The sequence below is a fragment of the Kryptolebias marmoratus genome, linkage group LG4 (genome assembly GCF_001649575.2).
Source record: "Kryptolebias marmoratus isolate JLee-2015 linkage group LG4, ASM164957v2, whole genome shotgun sequence".
NCBI classification, from domain to species: Eukaryota; Metazoa; Chordata; class Actinopteri; order Cyprinodontiformes; family Rivulidae; genus Kryptolebias; species Kryptolebias marmoratus.
Window position 1 is genome coordinate 1,474,341 of NC_051433.1, and position 19,275 is coordinate 1,493,615.

At 44.4% G+C, this 19,275-nt stretch overlaps 3 protein-coding genes across 4 annotated transcripts in view; 1 reads left to right on the top strand and 2 right to left on the bottom strand.

Moving 5' to 3' along the window:
• LOC108243646 (nuclear factor 7, ovary-like) lies at positions 1 to 1,651 on the top strand. The gene is made up of 2 exons (XM_017429236.3): positions 1 to 135; positions 216 to 1,651. Exon 2 carries the CDS (start codon positions 233 to 235, stop codon positions 1,613 to 1,615), a length of 1,383 nt encoding a protein of 460 aa, XP_017284725.1. The 5' UTR covers positions 1 to 135; positions 216 to 232; the 3' UTR covers positions 1,616 to 1,651.
• Positions 1,536 to 4,868, bottom strand: LOC108243644 (RIPOR family member 3; the record flags this gene model as incomplete). Its single annotated transcript, XM_037975125.1, has 5 exons — positions 1,536 to 2,987; positions 3,096 to 3,186; positions 3,271 to 3,354; positions 3,917 to 4,119; positions 4,685 to 4,868. Coding segments are annotated over 5 exons (663 nt in total), but the record flags the coding sequence as incomplete, so codon positions are not given.
• ripor3 (RIPOR family member 3) overlaps positions 4,758 to 19,275 on the bottom strand; it is a 26,664-nt gene continuing 12,146 nt past the window's right edge. Inside the window, exons 4-21 of one of the 2 annotated variants that reach the window (XM_037975090.1) lie at positions 18,372 to 18,524; positions 18,089 to 18,167; positions 17,984 to 18,007; positions 17,834 to 17,887; positions 17,618 to 17,767; positions 16,872 to 16,935; positions 16,741 to 16,784; positions 15,804 to 15,929; positions 15,205 to 15,350; positions 12,684 to 12,810; positions 7,951 to 8,105; positions 7,538 to 7,735; positions 6,904 to 7,000; positions 6,287 to 6,520; positions 5,879 to 6,024; positions 5,640 to 5,805; positions 5,353 to 5,482; positions 4,758 to 5,263 (exon numbers count right to left, since the gene is read on the bottom strand). In XM_037975090.1, coding sequence (XP_037831018.1) covers positions 5,082 to 5,263; positions 5,353 to 5,482; positions 5,640 to 5,805; positions 5,879 to 6,024; positions 6,287 to 6,520; positions 6,904 to 7,000; positions 7,538 to 7,735; positions 7,951 to 8,105; positions 12,684 to 12,810; positions 15,205 to 15,350; positions 15,804 to 15,929; positions 16,741 to 16,784; positions 16,872 to 16,935; positions 17,618 to 17,767; positions 17,834 to 17,887; positions 17,984 to 18,007; positions 18,089 to 18,167; positions 18,372 to 18,524 — 2,275 coding nt within the window. In that variant the 3' untranslated portion in view covers positions 4,758 to 5,081. Of the gene's footprint in view, positions 5,264 to 5,352; positions 5,483 to 5,639; positions 5,806 to 5,878; positions 6,025 to 6,286; positions 6,521 to 6,903; positions 7,001 to 7,537; positions 7,736 to 7,950; positions 8,106 to 9,015; positions 10,877 to 10,956; positions 11,054 to 12,683; positions 12,811 to 15,204; positions 15,351 to 15,803; positions 15,930 to 16,740; positions 16,785 to 16,871; positions 16,936 to 17,617; positions 17,768 to 17,833; positions 17,888 to 17,983; positions 18,008 to 18,088; positions 18,168 to 18,371; positions 18,525 to 19,275 lie in introns of those variants that run through there. The other variant, XM_037975089.1, reaches the window with a different exon arrangement.

The window sequence follows — 19,275 nt, forward strand, 5'->3', positions numbered from 1 at the left end:
TGACACAAACCAGGAAACGGTCGGTGACTCTTTGTCAGTACAGGAAGACAGACGATCAGACGGAGCTTCAGAGCAAACTCCCAGCTTCCTCTGAGTCCAGCTGCAGGAGAGAAAACCTGCTGCTTCAAGCTGAAGGTGAGTCGGAGCAAAAACACTCAGTTAGAGGAGGGAGGGGAGCCATGACTGACTGGACTTTCTGTCTGCTGTGTCTTCAGCTTCACTCAGAGTCCAAATGGCTTCCAGATCAGAGGAGGATCTCTGCTGTCCGGTCTGTCAGGAGGTCTTCAGAGATCCTGTTCTTCTGTCCTGTAGCCACAGCTTCTGTAAAGTCTGTCTGAAGGACTGGTGGAGACAGAAACCAACACAGGAGTGTCCAGTTTGTAAGGCAGTATGCTCCAGTGATCCACCCTGTAACCGGGCTCTGAAGAACCTCTGTGAGTCCTTCTTACAGGAGAAACATCAGAGAGCTTCAGAGGCTCTCTGCAGTCTGCACTCTGAGAAACTCAGACTCTTCTGTCTGGACCATCAGGAACCAGTTTGTCTCGTCTGCAGAGACTCAGAGAAACACATCAACCACAGATTCAGACCCTTTGATGAAGCTGCTCAGGATCACAGAGAGGATCTGCTGAGATCCCTGGAACCATTAAAGCAGAAACTGGAGCTCCAGAAGAAAGTTCAACCTGAGTTGGATCAGACAGCAGAACACATGAAGGTCCAGGCCCGACACACAGAGAGGCAGATTAAGGAGCAGTTTAAGAAGCTTCACCAGTTTCTAACAGAGGAAGAGGAGGCCAGGCTGGCTGCACTGAGGGAGGAAGAGGAGCAGAAGAGTGGGATGATGAAGGACAAGATGGAGGCTCTGAGCAGACAGATAGCAGCTCTTTCAGACACAGTCAGAGCCACAGAGGAGGAGCTGAGAGCTGAAGACGTCTCATTCCTGCACAACTACAAGGCTGCAGTGGAAAGAGTCCAGCGCTGCCCCCTGCTGGATGATCCACAGCTGCCCTCAGGAGCTCTGATAGACCAGGCCAAACACCTGGGCAACCTGGCCTTCAACATCTGGAACAACATGAAGGACGTGGTCTCCTACACTCCCATCATTCTGGACCCAAACACTGCTGGTCCAGAACTCATCCTGTCTGAAGATCTGACCAGTCTGAGAACAGGAGATGATCAGCAGCTTCCTGATAATCCTGAGAGGTTGAATAAATTGTGCTTTGTTCTGAGTTCTGAGGGATTTAACTCAGGGAATCACAGCTGGGATGTTGATGTTGGAGACAGTAAAGGCTGGATGCTCGGTGTGTTAGCAGAGTCTGTCCAGAGGAAGGGAAGAATAGGGACTGAAATATGGGGATTGGGCTTCTCTCAAGATAAATACAGAGCAGCGTCACCAGCAGGTCCTGACAAAGTTCTCTCAGTCCAGCAGAAGCTGCAGAGGATCAGAGTGAATCTGGACTGGAACAGAGGAAAGCTGTCGTTCTCTGATCCTGATACAAACACACACATACACACCTTCACACACACTTTCACTGAGACGATGTTTCCAGTATTTGTTTCTTTAAATCAAATGAAAATCTCCTCAGAGAAGATCTCAGTGAGCAAACAGCAGCTCTGATGTTCTTCCTGCTGAAAACAAAGTTAAACCTTATTGATCAGTTTGAAACTCAGTGATCTGAAACAGGAAGTTGGAGATGTATTGATCTGATCTGACTGATCAGCTTCAGATGTGCTTAATAATCTGTACAGATGCTCCAAACTGAATGTGACATGAAGTGGATGATGGGAAGTTGTAGTTTGCTTCTGACAGCAGGTGACAGTAAATCCAGGTGTGCTGATCATCAACAGGTAACAGTCGAGGTTAGTTCTGATAACAAACCTGAACCTTTTCACCTTCAAGGTTTTGATGATTAAATAAACTCTTCTTTCATCCTGAAGATGATTTCTGAGAGTTATTGCTGCCAAAGGAGATTTTACTCTGAGGTGCTCTTTGTTTTTCCCACACTTTGCTTCAGCCTTTTAGTTTTCCTTTAATAAAAACTTCCTACGTTAGATTTAATAAAGTTTTGGAGCAGGAAGTTTGAGCAGAATGATCTTCAGTTCCTCTCAGCAGCCAGCAGAGGGCAGCACTTCTGGTTCTGTCATGATTCTCACACAGGAAGTCTTTATTTTGAGATTTTAAACTCAGTTCAGTCTGACCTGAACCTGGAGCGAAATTAAGTTATTCAATGCAAACCTTGAAACATTAGCCTGAACTTTTCCCTTCAACAACAAGAGAAATGACATTAACTTTTAAATCCTGCTGGGTCACTTCTAAAGGTCACAACTTTCATGTTTAGAAATATTTAAGCAGCACTTTTCTTGAAGTTAAGAGACTAAATTGGATGAGTCTGAACTTTCCATCACAGAAGACACTTTGAGGCTATTCTGGGTTTATTCAGTCCCTCTGGGCTTCAAATACATGAAATATATAGATAAGTTTTTACTCATTGTGTGTCTTGATCACAAACAGAAGACTTTACAGAAACTGAAAATAAATCTGTTCCTTTATCAACAGAAGCAGGTTTTTCTTTAAATCACAGTCCTGTAAAAATACTTTAAAGCTGCACAAAAAAAAAGTCTCTTCAGGTTAAATAAATGCTTCTGCAGCAGAGAATCTTTGGAACAAAACAAAGGATTTGATCAAATAAATTCAAGTTGTCAGTGAAGGATCCATTCAGAGAGCTGAAGTCATCAGATCCTCCTCCTCGGTTTGGCTTTTAAATCAAAGAAAATCCAGTTTTTATTTAAAGAAAGTCGCTGTGTCCTACAGGTTTGTAGCTTTTATCCCAGTCAGACGTAAACCTGGTTCAGACTCTTCATGCTGGGTCACGGTTCCAGGTTTGGTTCCTATAAAATGGTGATTTGGGTCTCTTGGTTCTTGTAGGCTTCCTCCTCCATCTCAGCAAACAGCTGATCCATCCTCTGGAAGGCCTCGTAGCCCTTTTTGCCTGTAAACAAGAAGAAGAAGGTGAAACTAGAGGAAACGGTGTGAATGCTGACTCAGTGTTCAGACAAAGCAACAAGCTGCTGGATGAAGAGCAGGTTGATGTTTGTACCAAAGGAGAGAACAGTTTCCCTGGCTGCACTTCGTAGATCTTCATCCTCTGACCTCCACAGATCTGCGATGTGGTCCACGCTCTCCGTTGCCTGACAAACAAACAGAAACTCTGGATAAAACGCTCCACGCCGACGAAAAGGCTTCAGTTCGAGTCCGTCTGCGTGTGTCCTCACCCTGAGACACTTCAGAGCCAAACAGGAGCCCTGCTGGACCTGAACCTCGGAGCTCTTCAGGCTCTCTGTGTAGAAAACCATGGCCTGCAGGAGAAACCAACACAAACGCCACCAGAATTAGTTCTGCTTTCTGATTCAAACAGAGGAAAAAGCTGCAGGAAACTGGACTCAGCGGGAAATTTAGCTGAGGCTGAAGGGCGTGTTGCTGATTTCAGAGGCAACTCGTTTCATTTCTGCTTCTGGATGAACTCAGAGAAATTCAAGGAGTCAAAGTCAGAGTTCAGCCTGTCAGAAATCACTAAATTCACCTGAATTTGCCTCAGATCCTTGAAGGGTTTTGAGCCTTTAGTTCCAGGGTTTAACGGAGTATCTGGGCTCTTAAAAGGAGAAACTAAAGAACTTTGGCTTTATTTATTTTTAACAAATTCAATAACAGTAAGAGTGAAGTCAGACTGTGGACAAGAGTCAAAATGTCAGGAATAAAAACAATCTGTAAAGAAAGTTTGAATATTTGTTTAGGAAATAAACTCATTATGATGTTAACTAGAGTTAATCTTTATTTACATCAGATTAGATTTGAGTCTTAATAAAAGTCCCAACTATTGCCAGTTTTTTGTTTCTGTCCAGAGGCTTTTATTTTGTTGACCTTCTTCCTGAAGGCCTTGCTTCCTGCAGCTCTGCAGATGCAGTTGGTTGCAGCTTTGCAGACTTTGTGGTTGGAGTCGATCAGCAGGGCGCCAAGAGTCTGCAGGGTGGATCCCAGTGGGAAGAGCTCCGAGATGCCCCGCCCCCTCAGTTTGTTTAAGGCCCGCCTCCTTTTGGGGCTCCTCAGTGCGGACAGGATGTACTCTGAAACAAAGCAGCCGAAAACCAGACATGAAACAGCTGAAGGGGTCTGTGTTAAAATGAGCTCATATTAGCTTCTAATTAAGGTGGAATGATTAGAAATCCCTTCTGGCTCCCTTTATTGTGGAAAGCTGACATGTTTAGCCCCAAACTAACCAGAAGTGAGTTCAAAACAATCCTCACAAGGTTTAAATCCTAAAGTTGTGACAGTTTCAGGTGTAAAACAGCCGTGTGGTCAGCTGCGACTCTACAGTCACTGAGGGGGAATTTCTTGGCAGATTTTCAGCTCCTCCCTGCTGGATTCTAACATCGGCTCATTCCTGAAATACGCAGCTGATGCAGCTCATAAATCTGTGCTCAGACGTGTGACGGCCATTTAAAACCAGCAGAACTGAAGTTTGATGATAAGATGTAGAATCAGATGCTTTTCTTTGTTTTCAGCTCAAACCTGTTCAGGGATAAAGAAATCCCTGTGAACTCGGAAGTCACTAAATCCTAACCAGAGAAACGTTCTGAGGTCTGTGCTCCACGTCTGAAATGTTCAGGGTTTTGAAATCCGAGGTGTTACCTTCTCTGGAGAGGCGGGAGATGTGCTCTCCCAGATCCTGGAAGCTCCAGCGCTTCAGATAAACTGAAAGCTGGAAGAGGGTGACTCTGTCTGGGCAGCAGACAGGCCGACAGCACGGCACCAACCGACAGGCTGCCTGCAGCTGCTGCAGGAGGCGAGAAAACACTGAGGAGGAGACGGACGATCAGACACCAACAACCAGGACTGCATGTTAAAACCAGACAAACTGAACAAACTGGTGATCAGGATCCCTTAAAAACATTACAGTAAAGTGTGGCTGCTTGGAAGGAAAACCCAAAGAAAGGAAGACAGCATTTCTCTGAGCGTTGGACACCATCTATGAACAGTTTTCTCTCCACAGTCGTTAAAGTTTTACTTTGTGGTTTCTGTGGACTTCCTAAGGTGCTGCAGTACCTTTCTCTGATTGGCCGGGCTGCTTGGCTTTCACCTTGTGAGTGTACCGTTTCTTCAGCGCTCTGGAAAAGCTGTCGGCGTGACAACAGAAAGGAGAGCTGCTGTCGTTCACACACTCCTTCCAGAAGAGCAGAACATCCCTGGATCTCTGGGCTTTAGGGAGGACTGCAGGTGGAAGAGAGGAGCATTCATCTTCAGTCAGAAACAAGACAGATGTTCCTCTCAGATTCTAGCAGAGAATATTCTGCACTGACTGTCTCCAGCTGTCATGTTGTGGTTCTTCTCCAGCAGCAGACCGTTGACTCGGTCCAAGACTTCAGCCTGGTTGGAGATCTCCTCCAGCAGCTCCCTCTGAGACGGGCTGAAGTCGGTCCTCCTCATGGTCTGGAGAAACAGGTTCAAAACTGAGTGATCCGAAACATCTGAGAGCTTGTGTCAGTTTCCCTCGTCACAGGCGATAAAACGGAGCAGAGACGCTTTTATTCTCCTCCACCTGAAAACAAGCTTCAGTCCAGGTTAGATTAGTCCTTAAATCCTGTACCTGCAGCAGGATGCAGCAGATATCCAGGTGCGTCTCCAGAGCCTGGTCCAGACTCCAGTTCCCAGAAGTCAACGGGGCCGCGAGCAGCTCCTCCTCAGAAGCTGATTGGCTGTCTTTAGAGAGAAGGCCGAGACTCCTCAGGGTGCTCTGCTGGAACGAGCCGAGGCTGAAAGATCCAAACAAGATGTTTGAGAACAAGCTGCTGCTGAATGATGTCCTCCGTCTGTCTGAGAACTCACCCGCTGTCTTTCAGCCTCAGGCTGCCCAAACAGGAAGTGTCATCTTCTGCATTGAGGTCATGTGACAGGAAGTCAAAGCTGCCCAGGACTTCCTCCACGGCCAGAGTCTCCTCTGACGAGGAGGTTTTGAGAAGGGACAGGTCGTTCTGGAGGAGCACAGAGGAACGTCATGTTTCCTTACAGGGTGTTTCAGAGCAGGAACACACACACACACGCATCTGTCTCTCTAACTTTGCGGGGACTTTCCATTGATTTCCATACATTAATATAGCCTAACCCTGACCCTTACCCTTACCCTAACCATTACCAGTGGTCCCCACAAGGAGCAGTTGGTCCTCACAAGTTAGTCTATGTTAGGAAAGTTGTCCCCACAATGTAGCAAATACAAGTCCACACACACACACACACCTTCAGGATGGTTGCCAGGTGAACAATCTGCTGCTCCAAAGCTCTCGGCTCCTTCTCACAGAAGCTCTCAGTCTGCAGTGTTTTCTGCAGGTCCGTGACCAGGGCCCCCAGTCTGAGGGCCAGGGCCCGGCACTGGGCCCCGCTCCCCCCAGGCCTCCCCGGGGTCGGAGCCGCTGCTGGGTGGGAGGAGGAGGAGGAGGAGGCAGCAGGGAGTGTCGGGCCGTCAAGGGAACCCTAAAATAAAACATCAAAATGAGCTGCTTTGTTCACATTTTCTAAAAAAACAATGAAATGAATGAACTTTTTACTTGTTTTTAATGAACAAATCATATATTTAAGTTTTGAAGGCATTTTAGGAAACCTTTTTAAAGATTAGTTTTTTTTAAATAAAGACACATTATTGTCAGAGAAATAACATCTTAGCAGCTTATTAATGGATCCAAAACTGAACTTGGTGAAAAGCAAAGACCAGCAGAAGCGGAGCTGGTTTTAAACTCCACATCAGATGGGATCTAACTGGTTGTCTGAGGCGTTTCAGGCTCCAGAAAACTGGTTAGTTTCTCTCCAACACAAGCAGCTGAAATAAGAGCCGTACTTCACTGATGGAACATTCCTACCTGCTCCTGGTCCTGGTTCTGAACCGGAGCTGCACCGGGGCTCTCAGGTTCTGGTTCTCCTGCAGGGTTCTTCCTCAGGATGTCCGGAGTGCTGCACCTGCAGGAACATCAGCAGCAACATTTACACAGTTAATTACGTCTCGTTCTGCAGTTTGAAAACCGCTAAATTGATCTCCAGCAGCTTTCATTAAGAGGCGTCGCTTTCCTCCAAATCTGAGGGATAATTTAAGGTTTACAAGTTATTTATTTGCTTTGATAATCTGATTTTATTTCACTTTTATCTTCAGAAAAGCTGGATTTGACGCAGCGAGGACTCAGCCTCTGCACATCAGGAACATAATCAGTTAAATTATGGAGACTGAATCTGATTCTGACCTTTTGATTTATCTGATTTTTGTCATTTTGCTTCCGTTTCTACTTGAACTGAGCAAATCTGTCGTTTTGACTTTGACCTTCCTGAGTCTCCAGTCCTGTTTGTGGATCAGACCTAAACACAGAAATAAAGCAGCGTGTTTTAGCTGCAACAAACAGACGTTTAGCTGCTTAAATTGGTCGGTTTCATTGCGTCTAAACTGAGGATTTGTTTGTTTGGAGCTCATAATGACACCAACAGTAACTCTGAGCTCATCCTCACCTCTGTAAGGCCACAACAGAAGCAGTTTGACTCGTTTCTCCCGATGATGGAGCTTCTAACAGGCCTCCCCACTCCTCTTCTCCCACCCTCCTCCTCCTCCTCGTCTCCTCCTCCTCTCCGAAGGAAAGCTGAGTCCGACCTCCTCCCAGACCGGTTCCTCCACTGTGGCTGGTTGGGAAGCTGTGAGCCCGAGTCAGACTGTGGGACATTTATTTGAACACACAAACTTATTTTAATCACAGTTTGAAACTGAACTTATTTGGTTTCCTGAACTTTTTCTACTTATTTGAAATGAATCATATGAATTATTTCTTCTTATGCTGCTTAAATTTGACGAAATCCATTTATTTCACAGCCAACTTTTCTGTCTGCAGTCCAGTTTCCTCCCTGCAGCTCAGCTGGTCCTGACGTACCTCGGGTGGAACGGGCTCTGTGGGCTCGATGTGATGCAGGTGTGCGACGGGTCCGACAGGTAGCTGAGCAGAGACACGCCTCCTCTGGCATGACGACTTTTAGACACCAGCGACGGGAGGGAACCCTCCTGATCCTGCAGCTCACGAACCATCGACTGAAGACGAGCAGAAACACAAAGTTCACCCAAAGTTCAAACATCAAACTTTAAATTTAGAGCTCAGAAATGTCTGTTTGTTCAGAAGGTTCTGCTGTCTGCTGAACACTACCAATATTTCTACAGAACCAGTAAAAGGATCACGACATGTTTGATTCATCTACTTCTTTTAGGCTGAAAGTGGTCGATTCCACAATAAATCCAAGAAACCTGAAGCAAAGAAATAAAATCCTGATCTAAAACCGAAAACATGGAGATCCAGTCCTGTTACACATGCACTGTTTGACAGCATGAACACCATTCAGTCAGGCAGAAGGAATCACACCCTCTTTCAGCTCTGAAGGTTTTCAGTGTTTGTTCTCCTTCCCAGACTCTACAGGCCTCAGTTAGCAGGTTAAAGGTCAAAGGTCACGGCCTTTTCTCTCTGAAAACAACATGGCAGCAACACTTGGGTTCACCTGAAGGAACCGTAAGACAAAACCAGACCAAAGGACAGATGTTTACCCAGAATGCACTGCAGCTGTCAGCACGGTGGTGGAGGGCTGATGGTTTGGGCTCCTCTGCAGACCAGAGGACAGATGTTTACCCAGAATGCACTGCAGCTGTCAGCACGGTGGTGGAGGGCTGATGGTTTGGGCTCCTTGCAGTCCGACAACCACCAACTTTCAGGTTAGTTTGTCAAACTGAGCTGCAGGAAAACAAAGATTTTTAGATGTTTTTAGATGCAGCCATTTGATGACGAGTCCAGGTGTTTCTGATCCGTGATCTTCAGGTCCTGGAGCTGTAAAACAAGCCCAAACCATCAGCCTCCCACCACCATGCTGAACAGCTGGGATGGAGTTGCTGTTGTTTTAAAGGTAAGAATCCTTAAACTGAGGAGATGAATGACTCAGATGTTCAAACCAAGGAGTTTTGGGTTAAATCAGAACTTTTATTGATCTCAGGTCAGTTTTATTTACACAGAACAACATTCAACAAACACAACATCCCACGACTCATTAAAATAATCCAAATATAAATGAAAATATTTACTCTGATCTGAGAATAAATGTTTGATCGTGTGATTCTGCAGAGTTCATCATCAGTCTGGATGTTTGTTTCCATCAGCAGAGCTCCAACTTCCACTAACCTCACCTGTTACCTGTTGATGATCAGCACACCTGGATTTACTGTCACCTGCTGTCAGAAGCAAACTACAACTTCCCATCATCCACTTCATGTCACATTCAGTTTGGAGCATCTGTACAGATTATTAAGCACATCTGAAGCTGATCAGTCAGATCAGATCAATACATCTCCAACTTCCTGTTTCAGATCACTGAGTTTCAAACTGATCAATAAGGTTTAACTTTGTTTTCAGCAGGAAGAACATCAGAGCTGCTGTTTGTTCACTGAGATCTTCTCTGAGGAGATTTTCATTTGATTTAAAGAAACAAATACTGGAAACATCGTCTCAGTGAAAGTGTGTGTGAAGGTGTGTATGTGTGTGTTTGTATCAGGATCAGAGAACGACAGCTTTCCTCTGTTCCAGTCCAGATTCACTCTGATCCTCTGCAGCTTCTGCTGGACTGAGAGAACTTTGGGAGGAGCTGCTGGTGACCCTGCTATGTATTCATCTTGAAAGAACCCCAATCCCCATATTTCAGTCCCTACTCTTCCCTTCCTCTGGACAGACTCTGCTAACACACCGAGTATCCAGATTTTACTGTCTCCAACATCAACATCCCAGCTGTGATTCCCTGAGTTAAATCCCTCAGAACTCAGAACATACAAGAATTCATTAAACCTCTCAGGATTATCAGGAAGCTGCTGATCATCTCCTGTTCTCAGACTGGTCAGATCTTCAGACAGGATGAGTCCTGGACCAGCTGTGTTTGGGTCCAGAATGATGGGAGTGTAGGAGACCACGTCCTTCATGTTGTTCCAGATGTTGAAGGCCAGGTTGCCCAGGTGTTTGGCCTGGTCTATCAGAGCTCCTGAGGGCAGCTGTGGATCATCCAGCAGGGGGCAGCGCTGGACTCTTTCCACTGCAGCCTTGTAGTTGTGCAGGAATGAGACGTCTTCAGCTCTCAGCTCCTCCTCTGTGGCTCTGACTGTGTCTGAAAGAGCTGCTATCTGTCTGCTCAGAGCCTCCATCTTGTCCTTCATCATCCCACTCTTCTGCTCCTCTTCCTCCCTCAGTGCAGCCAGCCTGGCCTCCTCTTCCTCTGTTAGAAACTGGTGAAGCTTCTTAAACTGCTCCTTAATCTGCCTCTCTGTGTGTCGGGCCTGGACCTTCATGTGTTCTGCTGTCTGATCCAACTCAGGTTGAACTTTCTTCTGGAGCTCCAGTTTCTGCTTTAATGGTTCCAGGGATCTCAGCAGATCCTCTCTGTGATCCTGAGCAGCTTCATCAATGGGTCTGAATCTGTGGTCGGTGTGTTTCTTTGAGTCTCTGCAGACGAGACAAACTGGTTCCTGATGGTCCAGACAGAAGAGTCTGAGTTTCTCAGAGTGCAGACTGCAGAGAGCCTCTGAAGCTCTCTGATGTTTCTCCTGTAAGAAGGACTCACAGAGGTTCTTCAGAGCCCGGTTACAGGGTGGATCACTGGAGCATACTGCCTTACAAACTGGACACTCCTGTGTTGGTTTCTGTCTCCACCAGTCCTTCAGACAGACTTTACAGAAGCTGTGGCTACAGGACAGAAGAACAGGATCTCTGAAGACCTCCTGACAGACCGGACAGCAGAGATCCTCCTCTGATCTGGAAGCCATTTGGACTCTGAGTGAAGCTGAAGACACAGCAGACAGAAAGTCCAGTCAGTCATGGCTCCCCTCCCTCCTCTAACTGAGTGTTTTTGCTCCGACTCACCTTCAGCTTGAAGCAGCAGGTTTTCTCTCCTGCAGCTGGACTCAGAGGAAGCTGGGAGTTTGCTCTGAAGCTCCGTCTGATCGTCTGTCTTCCTGTACTGACAAAGAGTCACCGACCGTTTCCTGGTTTGTGTCAATCAGGAGGGGGCGGAGCTTAAACCTGTTAATTATTGTCTCACCTTGAGACTCAGATGGTTTCATTCCTGTATTTAGTCTTCATTCTTTCAGCTGCTTTAAAACTCTAACAGGTGTTCCATGATTAGCTGTACAGTTCAGAATATAAACTTTATGATGACTGTAACAAACTTTCCTCAGAGTTACAGTCTGTTGTGTTCTGAAGTTTACACATCCATCCATTTTCTTTACCAACTTGTCCTTTCCAGCAGAGTGAGACAGTCCTGTAATGACATCTGACCTGATAACACGCATGTGATAAAGTTTACAGCTGCTATAACAGAGTCATTCAGCTCTGACTGAACTTTGTCATCATTAAGTTCATTCAAACTCTGGTAAAATCAACAATCAGCAGCCAAACTCAACACTGACCACTCAACAAACTTCCCATCTTCATCCAGTGTGTCCTCCTCTTCCTCCAGACTGGCTGTCTTTATCCTTTAGTTTCCTCAGCACCAAACCTTTCTGGACAAAAGTTCAAGGTTCTGATCTTTGATCCAATTTGTCAACAGCAAATAATTTTTCTAGCTGTCCCAGACAACTGGAAGGAGAATTCTTCAGAGAAAACTCTGCCCCAGTGCTCTGCTATCAGTCCTTGTACTTCCGGCACTTTCAGGCTGTTCTTGATGGTTTCTTTGGACAGAAGTTGTCTCTCCCTGTTTGTCCCAAGGACATTGTCCAACAGATCTGCACTGACAGCAACATGATTCTGTAGTGCCTTGTTCAGAGCCTCCATTACAGATGGAGTTAGGAGTTCTGGGCCAAAAGGACATCAGTGTCCATCAGGGCAGCAACAGGAGCACCTGTTGGTGGACACCACAGGTGATCAAAGTCATCAAACTGAACCTTTAAGGACCAGCTGTTCCAGGCAGATATAAAACTTGCTGGAAGGGTTAAACATCTCTTCTGAGATCCTCCAGGAGGAGCTGGAGAGTGACCCTGGGAAGAGGAAAGTCTGGATGTCTGTCTTGGATCAGTTACCTGTGATCCAACCTCAGGTAAGTGACAGAAAATGGACGGAGTCATCAGGAGGAGACGGTTCTGCTGCTTTGCTGGAAAATCTTTGACAAACTGAAGCCTTCTTTCCTGCAGCTGAAGCTTTCACCTCGAAGGTTTTGATGATTTAAAAAGCTTTTCTTTCATTCAGAAGATGATTCCTGAGAGTTATTGCTACTAAAGGAGATTTTACACTGAGGTGCACTATGTTTTTCCACACATGGCTTCTGCCTTTTGGTTTCCTTTTAATAAATATCAACACGGTAATTTTTCCTGAGCTGTTAGAGGCTGAATTGACCTCATTTAGACACCTGGTTAGGTCATTATTTTTATTATAATCTAACATAAAACCTCAGAGCTGAGAGACAAGTGTGCTTACCCTTAACTATGACAGTGCTGGATATGCATGCTCGTGTGTGAGGAGTTCAGCACTTTGATTTAATGAAATTAAATTCAACCGGGTTTTTTTTGTATTTACGTTCTGCAGTAATCCAACTCTGCTGTCCGGGATTTCTTTGCTCCATGTGTTTCTGTGTATCCGTGTGTTCTTATACTCACTAAAAAGTATTTCTCGGTGAAGGAGGGGGTGTTCGGCGCCGTCCAGCTGTAAACCGAGCTCTTCCTGCTCGACACAGACTGTTTGCTGACAGACTGCGGCCTCGCCTTCTCACCGCTGTCAAACGGGCTGCAGGGAACCAAACAAATCCCATAAAAACACCATTTTATTTACAGATAAACATGCATTCTTCATTATCTGCAGCCCATGTCCCGGTTTTAAACAAGCGCCATGAAAAGTCCTGAGAATTACCTGGAAAACCTGAAGCTGATGCAACATTTCATTTATTCCATGAAGGTTTTGTTTTTAAAGGATCAAGGATCATGAAAAATACTAATGATTAATGCACAACATTTATTTTGAAAGGGTTACTCGTATTCTGAAACAGCAGGAAGCTGCTTCCTTTGTTTCAGCTGCAGAAATCAGGAAACTTTCATTTTGAAGTTTATATTTCAGGAACTAATTAAACTCCCATAATGTGCATTACATATTTAGATAGCTTTTCATTGAAATTAAATCCTTTAAGACTTAAATAGTCCAGATGAGACTCGTCACCTTTAGTTTAGGATTTATATAAATTAATCTGTTTCATCTGGTTCCTTTTAGAGTTTATTTTGCGACTGAAGAGGCTCCTGAACCCAAAGAGAGCTCAGATTCTGTAGATTTATACAGATTATTTTATTGTTTTGTGTGTAAGAGATTAATTTAATGAGGCGAGGCCAACCAGAGGAGACATAAATAAAAAACATTAGAAGCAAAGCAGTCGGAGCCTCACTCTGAGCTGGAGTCAAATAAAAACATGCAGAACGCTCCAATTAATCGCTAATAAAAGGTGATGTTACATAAACTTTAATCTTTATTACAGCCTACAAATAAACAGCTTTAATTTTATTTAACACTAACACCTTGAACATGTAGTTTTAGGGAGTTTTATTGGCGTTTTGCAAACTGAAGATCATTTAAGCAACAAAGACTTCTTGATCAACAGAAGCTAAAACAGATCTATAATCAAACAATCTTTGTGTCGTGGTTTTGACTTTTTTTTCTTCATTTTATGTGTCATTCCTGTGTTCTGTGTTGTTCTTGTATGTGTTAGTTTCCCTCCTGTTTTTACTCACCTGTCCTCAGCTCAGTAATTCTCCGGCCTGCCTGCCACGCCCACCTCACCTGTTCCTCGTCCCAGCTGTAACCCGTTTCCCGCTCACCCTCGGTTTTCAAGAAACTGGTTCTTTTTCATTCTTGCCTCATGGCTTCATTCCTTTCCGATTGCTCTTTGGCGTCGGTGCTTTTGTATTTTTCAAGCCTTGTTCCTTGTCTACCCCGCCAGCTGTTAGGAAGTTTTTATGATCTTGTTTTTTTGCTGCAACATCAGCATTTTTTTAAATTAATAAATCAGTTTGTTTTTAATCCAAGTCTGTGTATTGGGTTTGCCTCCTTCAACCATGACACTTTGGAGTCAAACAGATAAATTTATTTTAACAATTTCCCAAAATAATCACCTAAAACATTTTAAAACTGGATGTTTTAAAGGGTTTAAAGCCTTCTGTTTTACAGAAAAGATTTTATGAAATGTCCACCTGGCTCATCTGAAGCCCGACAGATGATCTGTCACGGTGTGTGTGTGTGTGTGTGTGTTTGCAATTATTGACTAAGAGGACATTTTACAGGAATACATACCCCGCTAAGGAGACATTTGGAATTGTGAGTGCAGACCCAAAGTCCTCACAATTTCCACAGTAATAAAACTATTGGAGTTTGCTTAGATAGATGCTAAAAGGGTATGTATGTGTGTGTGTGGTCTGCCAAGGTGGGGACACAATCGGGCCGAGGCCTGATGTTGGCAACAAAATAATGTGCGCGGCCAAGAATACAGTTCTGCTCGCTGATCAGAATTAAGAGCTGAAAATGAGCTCATTTCCCTCCTTTCTGTCACCAACTGGTATCCAACAGTCCCAGCTCAGTGAGTCCACCTCTGAACCCGGGACACAGCTGGACACATCTGGACAGAAAACAGGATTTTAGCTGCCATGCAGGTGATCAGCTGAAGGACGATGCTTCTCTCAGGTCTCGGATGGATTTCTTCTCCAGTTTCTTGAAGACATGATTTTCAGATTCTGTTCATCTGCTGGAAGTTTGTTTTTAGGCCTGAAGCTTCTTTTATCGCCGTTTGGTCCAGTTTGATCCTGCAGCAGCAGCTGAGATCCATCAGCCTCCTCTTTAGGAATTACCTCTTCGTGTTAAATGTTTTATTGGACCTTCTTCCTGGGATCAGGTGGTTTCTGCTGCTCGTGTCGAACAGCTGGATTCATGTCAGGCAGCCGGACTGAGACTTTCAAATATTTAACTCAAACACAACACAGCTGTTCCTCCTGAGATCTCATGATTTGCTCCTCCCCTAAAATGTGACCCAATCAGCTGAAATCTTCCTCAAACCCTGATCCGTGCCCCGACTGCTCTCTCCACATCGTAACCTTCTACAGACCTCCTACGTGTGTGTGTGTGTGTGTGTGTGTGTGTTCATACTTCCAGGTGACCTCCAGCTGCAGCTTGATGGTTCCCAGCTCCGTGATGTCCACCAGCATCAGCTGCGGCCTCGCCACAAAGAAGTCCACGCTGGCGCACGTTACCATGCCGACCAGCAGCCAACCCAAACCCTTTGCCTCCGTCACCTGGAGGAGGAGATTAAATGGATTACAGAGATGCAGAAACACAGAAACCTGCTGCGGATCGATGGCCGACACGTGACAACATCAGCTTTAAGGCTGCAGCGTCTGTGAGGCCGAAGCTGAAGGAGGATTAATGTTTCGTTGATGTGAATGAGTGAATTCAGACAGTTAAAGGTGGATGAGTTACCTGGTGGTGAAAAACCAAGAGATGACAGACAGGCTGCTAAACTGGATGTTTGAGTTTTACCTGATTTAAAGCTTCATGGAATCCTGACAATTTGTTTTGTTTTTTAAAACAAAAAGCAAAACTAAAAGAAATTCTTGATTCATTTCATCATAAATGTGAACAATAATTTCTCCTTTTCAAACATCAGCTTTCTTTGTTCTGCTGCATTAATATAAATCAGGTTTTTATATTTTTACAGTGTTTGTGTTGTTGTTAGTTTGACCTCTGACCTTGATTTCAAAGTTGTGGTTGATGTGGGGGAGGAAGACCATCTCCTCTTCGTCCCAGGACTGGGAGTCGTCTGACTCGATCCTCCCTCTGATTCTCCATCTCTGTCGACCCAAACGCACCACCACCTGCTCAGGTGACACCAGAACCACGTCAGAAACAGAAACTGGACCTGAAGCGTCAGATGAGTTCAAGCAGAAGCAGACAAACAGATTTTTCTGCACAGATGCAGAAAAGTGAATTCTGAGCGCAGAATAAAGTTGACTGAAACGGAGACGTAAAACAGCTAAAACAGGCAGAACGTCAGCTGAGAGCCAGAAGGCTAGCTGAAGGCTAGCTAAAAGCAGCTAAACGTTCAAAGCTAAAGAAGCTAAAGCTCGGCTATAAACAGTGGAAGGTTTACTGAAAGCTCAAAAAGCAGAAGAAGTAGTAAAGGTGGAAGCTGACGCAGTTTTTTAAAAAGGTTTAAAGAGATCTCAATGGGTTTTAAATATCTGTAAAAACCTTTACAAATACTGAAAAGTATAAAAGTTAGAAAAGCCAAAAGTCCCAGCAGCCATCAGCTGAATGAGCCGAAGGTTCTGATGTTTGAACGGATAAAACAGCAGAAAGTTTGCAGAAGTAAAACCCAAAAAACAAACAGGAAACCAACAGAATAATGCTGACTCAGCGTTCACAACGAGAAGCTGATCAAGGCTCTGAAATGTTCAGAGAAACATCAGATTTGTAAAAATGAGCTCCACGTGAAGCCATCGGATCCATCAGAACCAAAAGGTTCTGCAGCAGGAAGTCAGAACCAGATTCAGTTGCTCCATCTGACTTCTACAGGAGCCCAGAGGGGACAAACCGCCGAGACTCCAGAGTCTGAGTGGTTTCTGTAACTCCTCCGTTTTAAAGATTTAAATGTTTATATTGTCGTCTTCAGGCTGAGATTCTGACCTCGTATTGGTCTCCGGGGCAGAGCCGAGCGAAGCCGATCAGACCTGGAAGTAGAAACAGGTTGGGATGAAGAGTGAAGATGATGATGATGACCCCAGAGGGTCTCTGGGACGACCTGTCGGCGTCCTCACCTTTCATTTTGATGTGCAGCTCTCCCAGGAGGATCTCCAGCTCTCCTTCCATGGCCGACATGTCCTGAACGGAGCAGAAGGAAACTTTAAACGATAAAATAAAAACTGTTTCACAGTTATTGGAAATATATCAATTTATTAAGTAGTTGTCTTACCTACAACAGGTAAGATACTTATTTAGATCTTTCACACAGAAAACCACTTTAAAATAGCTGAACTACCCCTTTAAGAGTCATCTCCTGGTAAATTAAAGGTTTAAGAAACATTTTATTCAAAGTTTTTCTAAAAGTTTAAATAAAAGCTGATGACACAATCCACTGATTCCAAATCAGTAATTAACCAATTAATAATTTCTCCATTAAAAACCTGTTAAGCTCCGCCCCCTGTTCTGGGGCAGAGTTGGACTTCCTGTTTACTTCTTCTGGTAACATCTGGTTTGTTATTTAAATGGTTTTCTGGAGTTTTTGGTCCATTGCAGCATATTTTCAGAGTGGTTTTAAACTCTAAAATGCAGGAAAATTTAAAGCAAGTAGAAAAAAAAATCCAATTTTTTAAAGTTTCGTCCTCATTTTCTGTGAAACGATAAAATCTCCTGCAATGCTTAACCTTCTGATGAAATCTCCTCAGATTTATTTTGATTTAAACAGTTTATTTTGAGCCCATCAGTTCTTCAGAAAGGCCCTGACAATGGCCTGAGGATTTAGCTCTGGTCTGTACAGATTCTCCTCTCATCCTGATTCGGTCACCTGCAGGCTGTGCCGATGGTTGCGGCTGAGCTCCAGCAGACTCTCTCTGGACGCCCTGGTTGACGGGGAAAGACAGAAAGCTTGCTTCATGTTGACGGCTCCCTGACACAGCCGCCACTGAACGCCGTACGCCTCGTACAGCTCCTCCACCTGCAGCCAGAAAGTCGAACATTCAGCTTCCAGACTGAAGCGCTGCTGCAGAAATCTCTGGTCTACCTTGCTGATTTGAAACTCCAGCCGCCGGATGCATCTCTCCGACGCTCTGATCTCCTGTGGAAGCCGAAACAGAGTCAGCATTTATAATCTACTCACGTCAGATCTCAACCAGATTATTTTAATTACAACTGAAGAAAAGAGACATTTCACCTTTTCCAGATCATAGAGAAAACCCTGGAAACAGAAGAACAATGATAGTTGAATTAATCCCCACAGATTAAGATTATTAGAGTTTATCCGGCTGGTTTTTCTCACCAGTCTGGAGTTCCTCTTGGTTTCTCTCTGCTGCGAGGACAGAAAATCCATCTCTGCCTGGTGGATTTCTAAATATTCCCTGAAAAAATCAGAAACGGGACAGAAAAAACAGAGAAAACTCATTAATATAAAGAATGGAAACTTTACAAAGGATGGGTAACGAATCCATGAAGTTATCTGCAGTTAAATTATTTTAAATCTTTTTCTGATTTCGACGTGAGAAGTAAGAACTTTACGGTTCTCGTGGACCTCATTTCTGCTTTCGGAGACATTTTCAACATACTTGAGTCCCTTTCGAAGCGCCTGGAAGATCTGGTCCACCTGGTCCGGCTGAGACCAGGAAGCCGCCGGGCCTCTGTGAGAAGACAGGTGCATTCTGGGAGATTTCCCTGCCGCTGCTGCTTTGGAGCGAAAAGAGCCACGAACAGAAGATGACCTAAAAAAAAAGGAGATGATTTATTGAAGAAATCCACAGAAAACATTTTGTTCAGACACTTGTTTGTTTTCCGTTTTCAGATTAAAGCTTCGCTCAGATGTTTGTAATTATAATCAGATTTAAGGAGCTCACATGTTCATCATTTTCTTTATTTCATGTTTATCACGAAAGTCTCATGACGGCTGATGGGAGACACTCAGGAAAGATTTGTTTAAAGGTTTTTGTTTTGCCTCAGATGAAAAATGTCTGGATGTTTGTTGGACAAACACACGAAGCAGCTTTGGTTTGGTTTCACACCCAGTTTTCATCTGTTTGTTCTTCCTTCCTTCATAAATCACTTCATGAAAGTCTGCGTTCACATTCAGGATTCCCGAGCCGACACCAGAATCTGGGTAAAGTTCCTAATTATAACTTCTGCTTTCATTTTCATCCTGACGTTGATGGAACTCCGGGGGAATCATTCCTGGAATATTTGTCACAAAAACGCAGAAACAGACCAAATAAATGCTGCCAGAAGCTTGGAGCAGACTCACGATGACGTCACAGGACAGGATGTGTAAATATATACAACCTTTCAGCTTAAAGGATCAACTGTTTGAAGACGGGATGCAAACATGGTTCAGTTTCAAGACGAATCAAAGTTTAAAGAGTCCGTTTTCAAACCATCTTCAGACTGTCTGTTAGACTCAAACGGCTCAAGTTTTAAAACATTTACCGCCGTCAGTTTGTCTTAAACGCAGTTTTCCCTGTA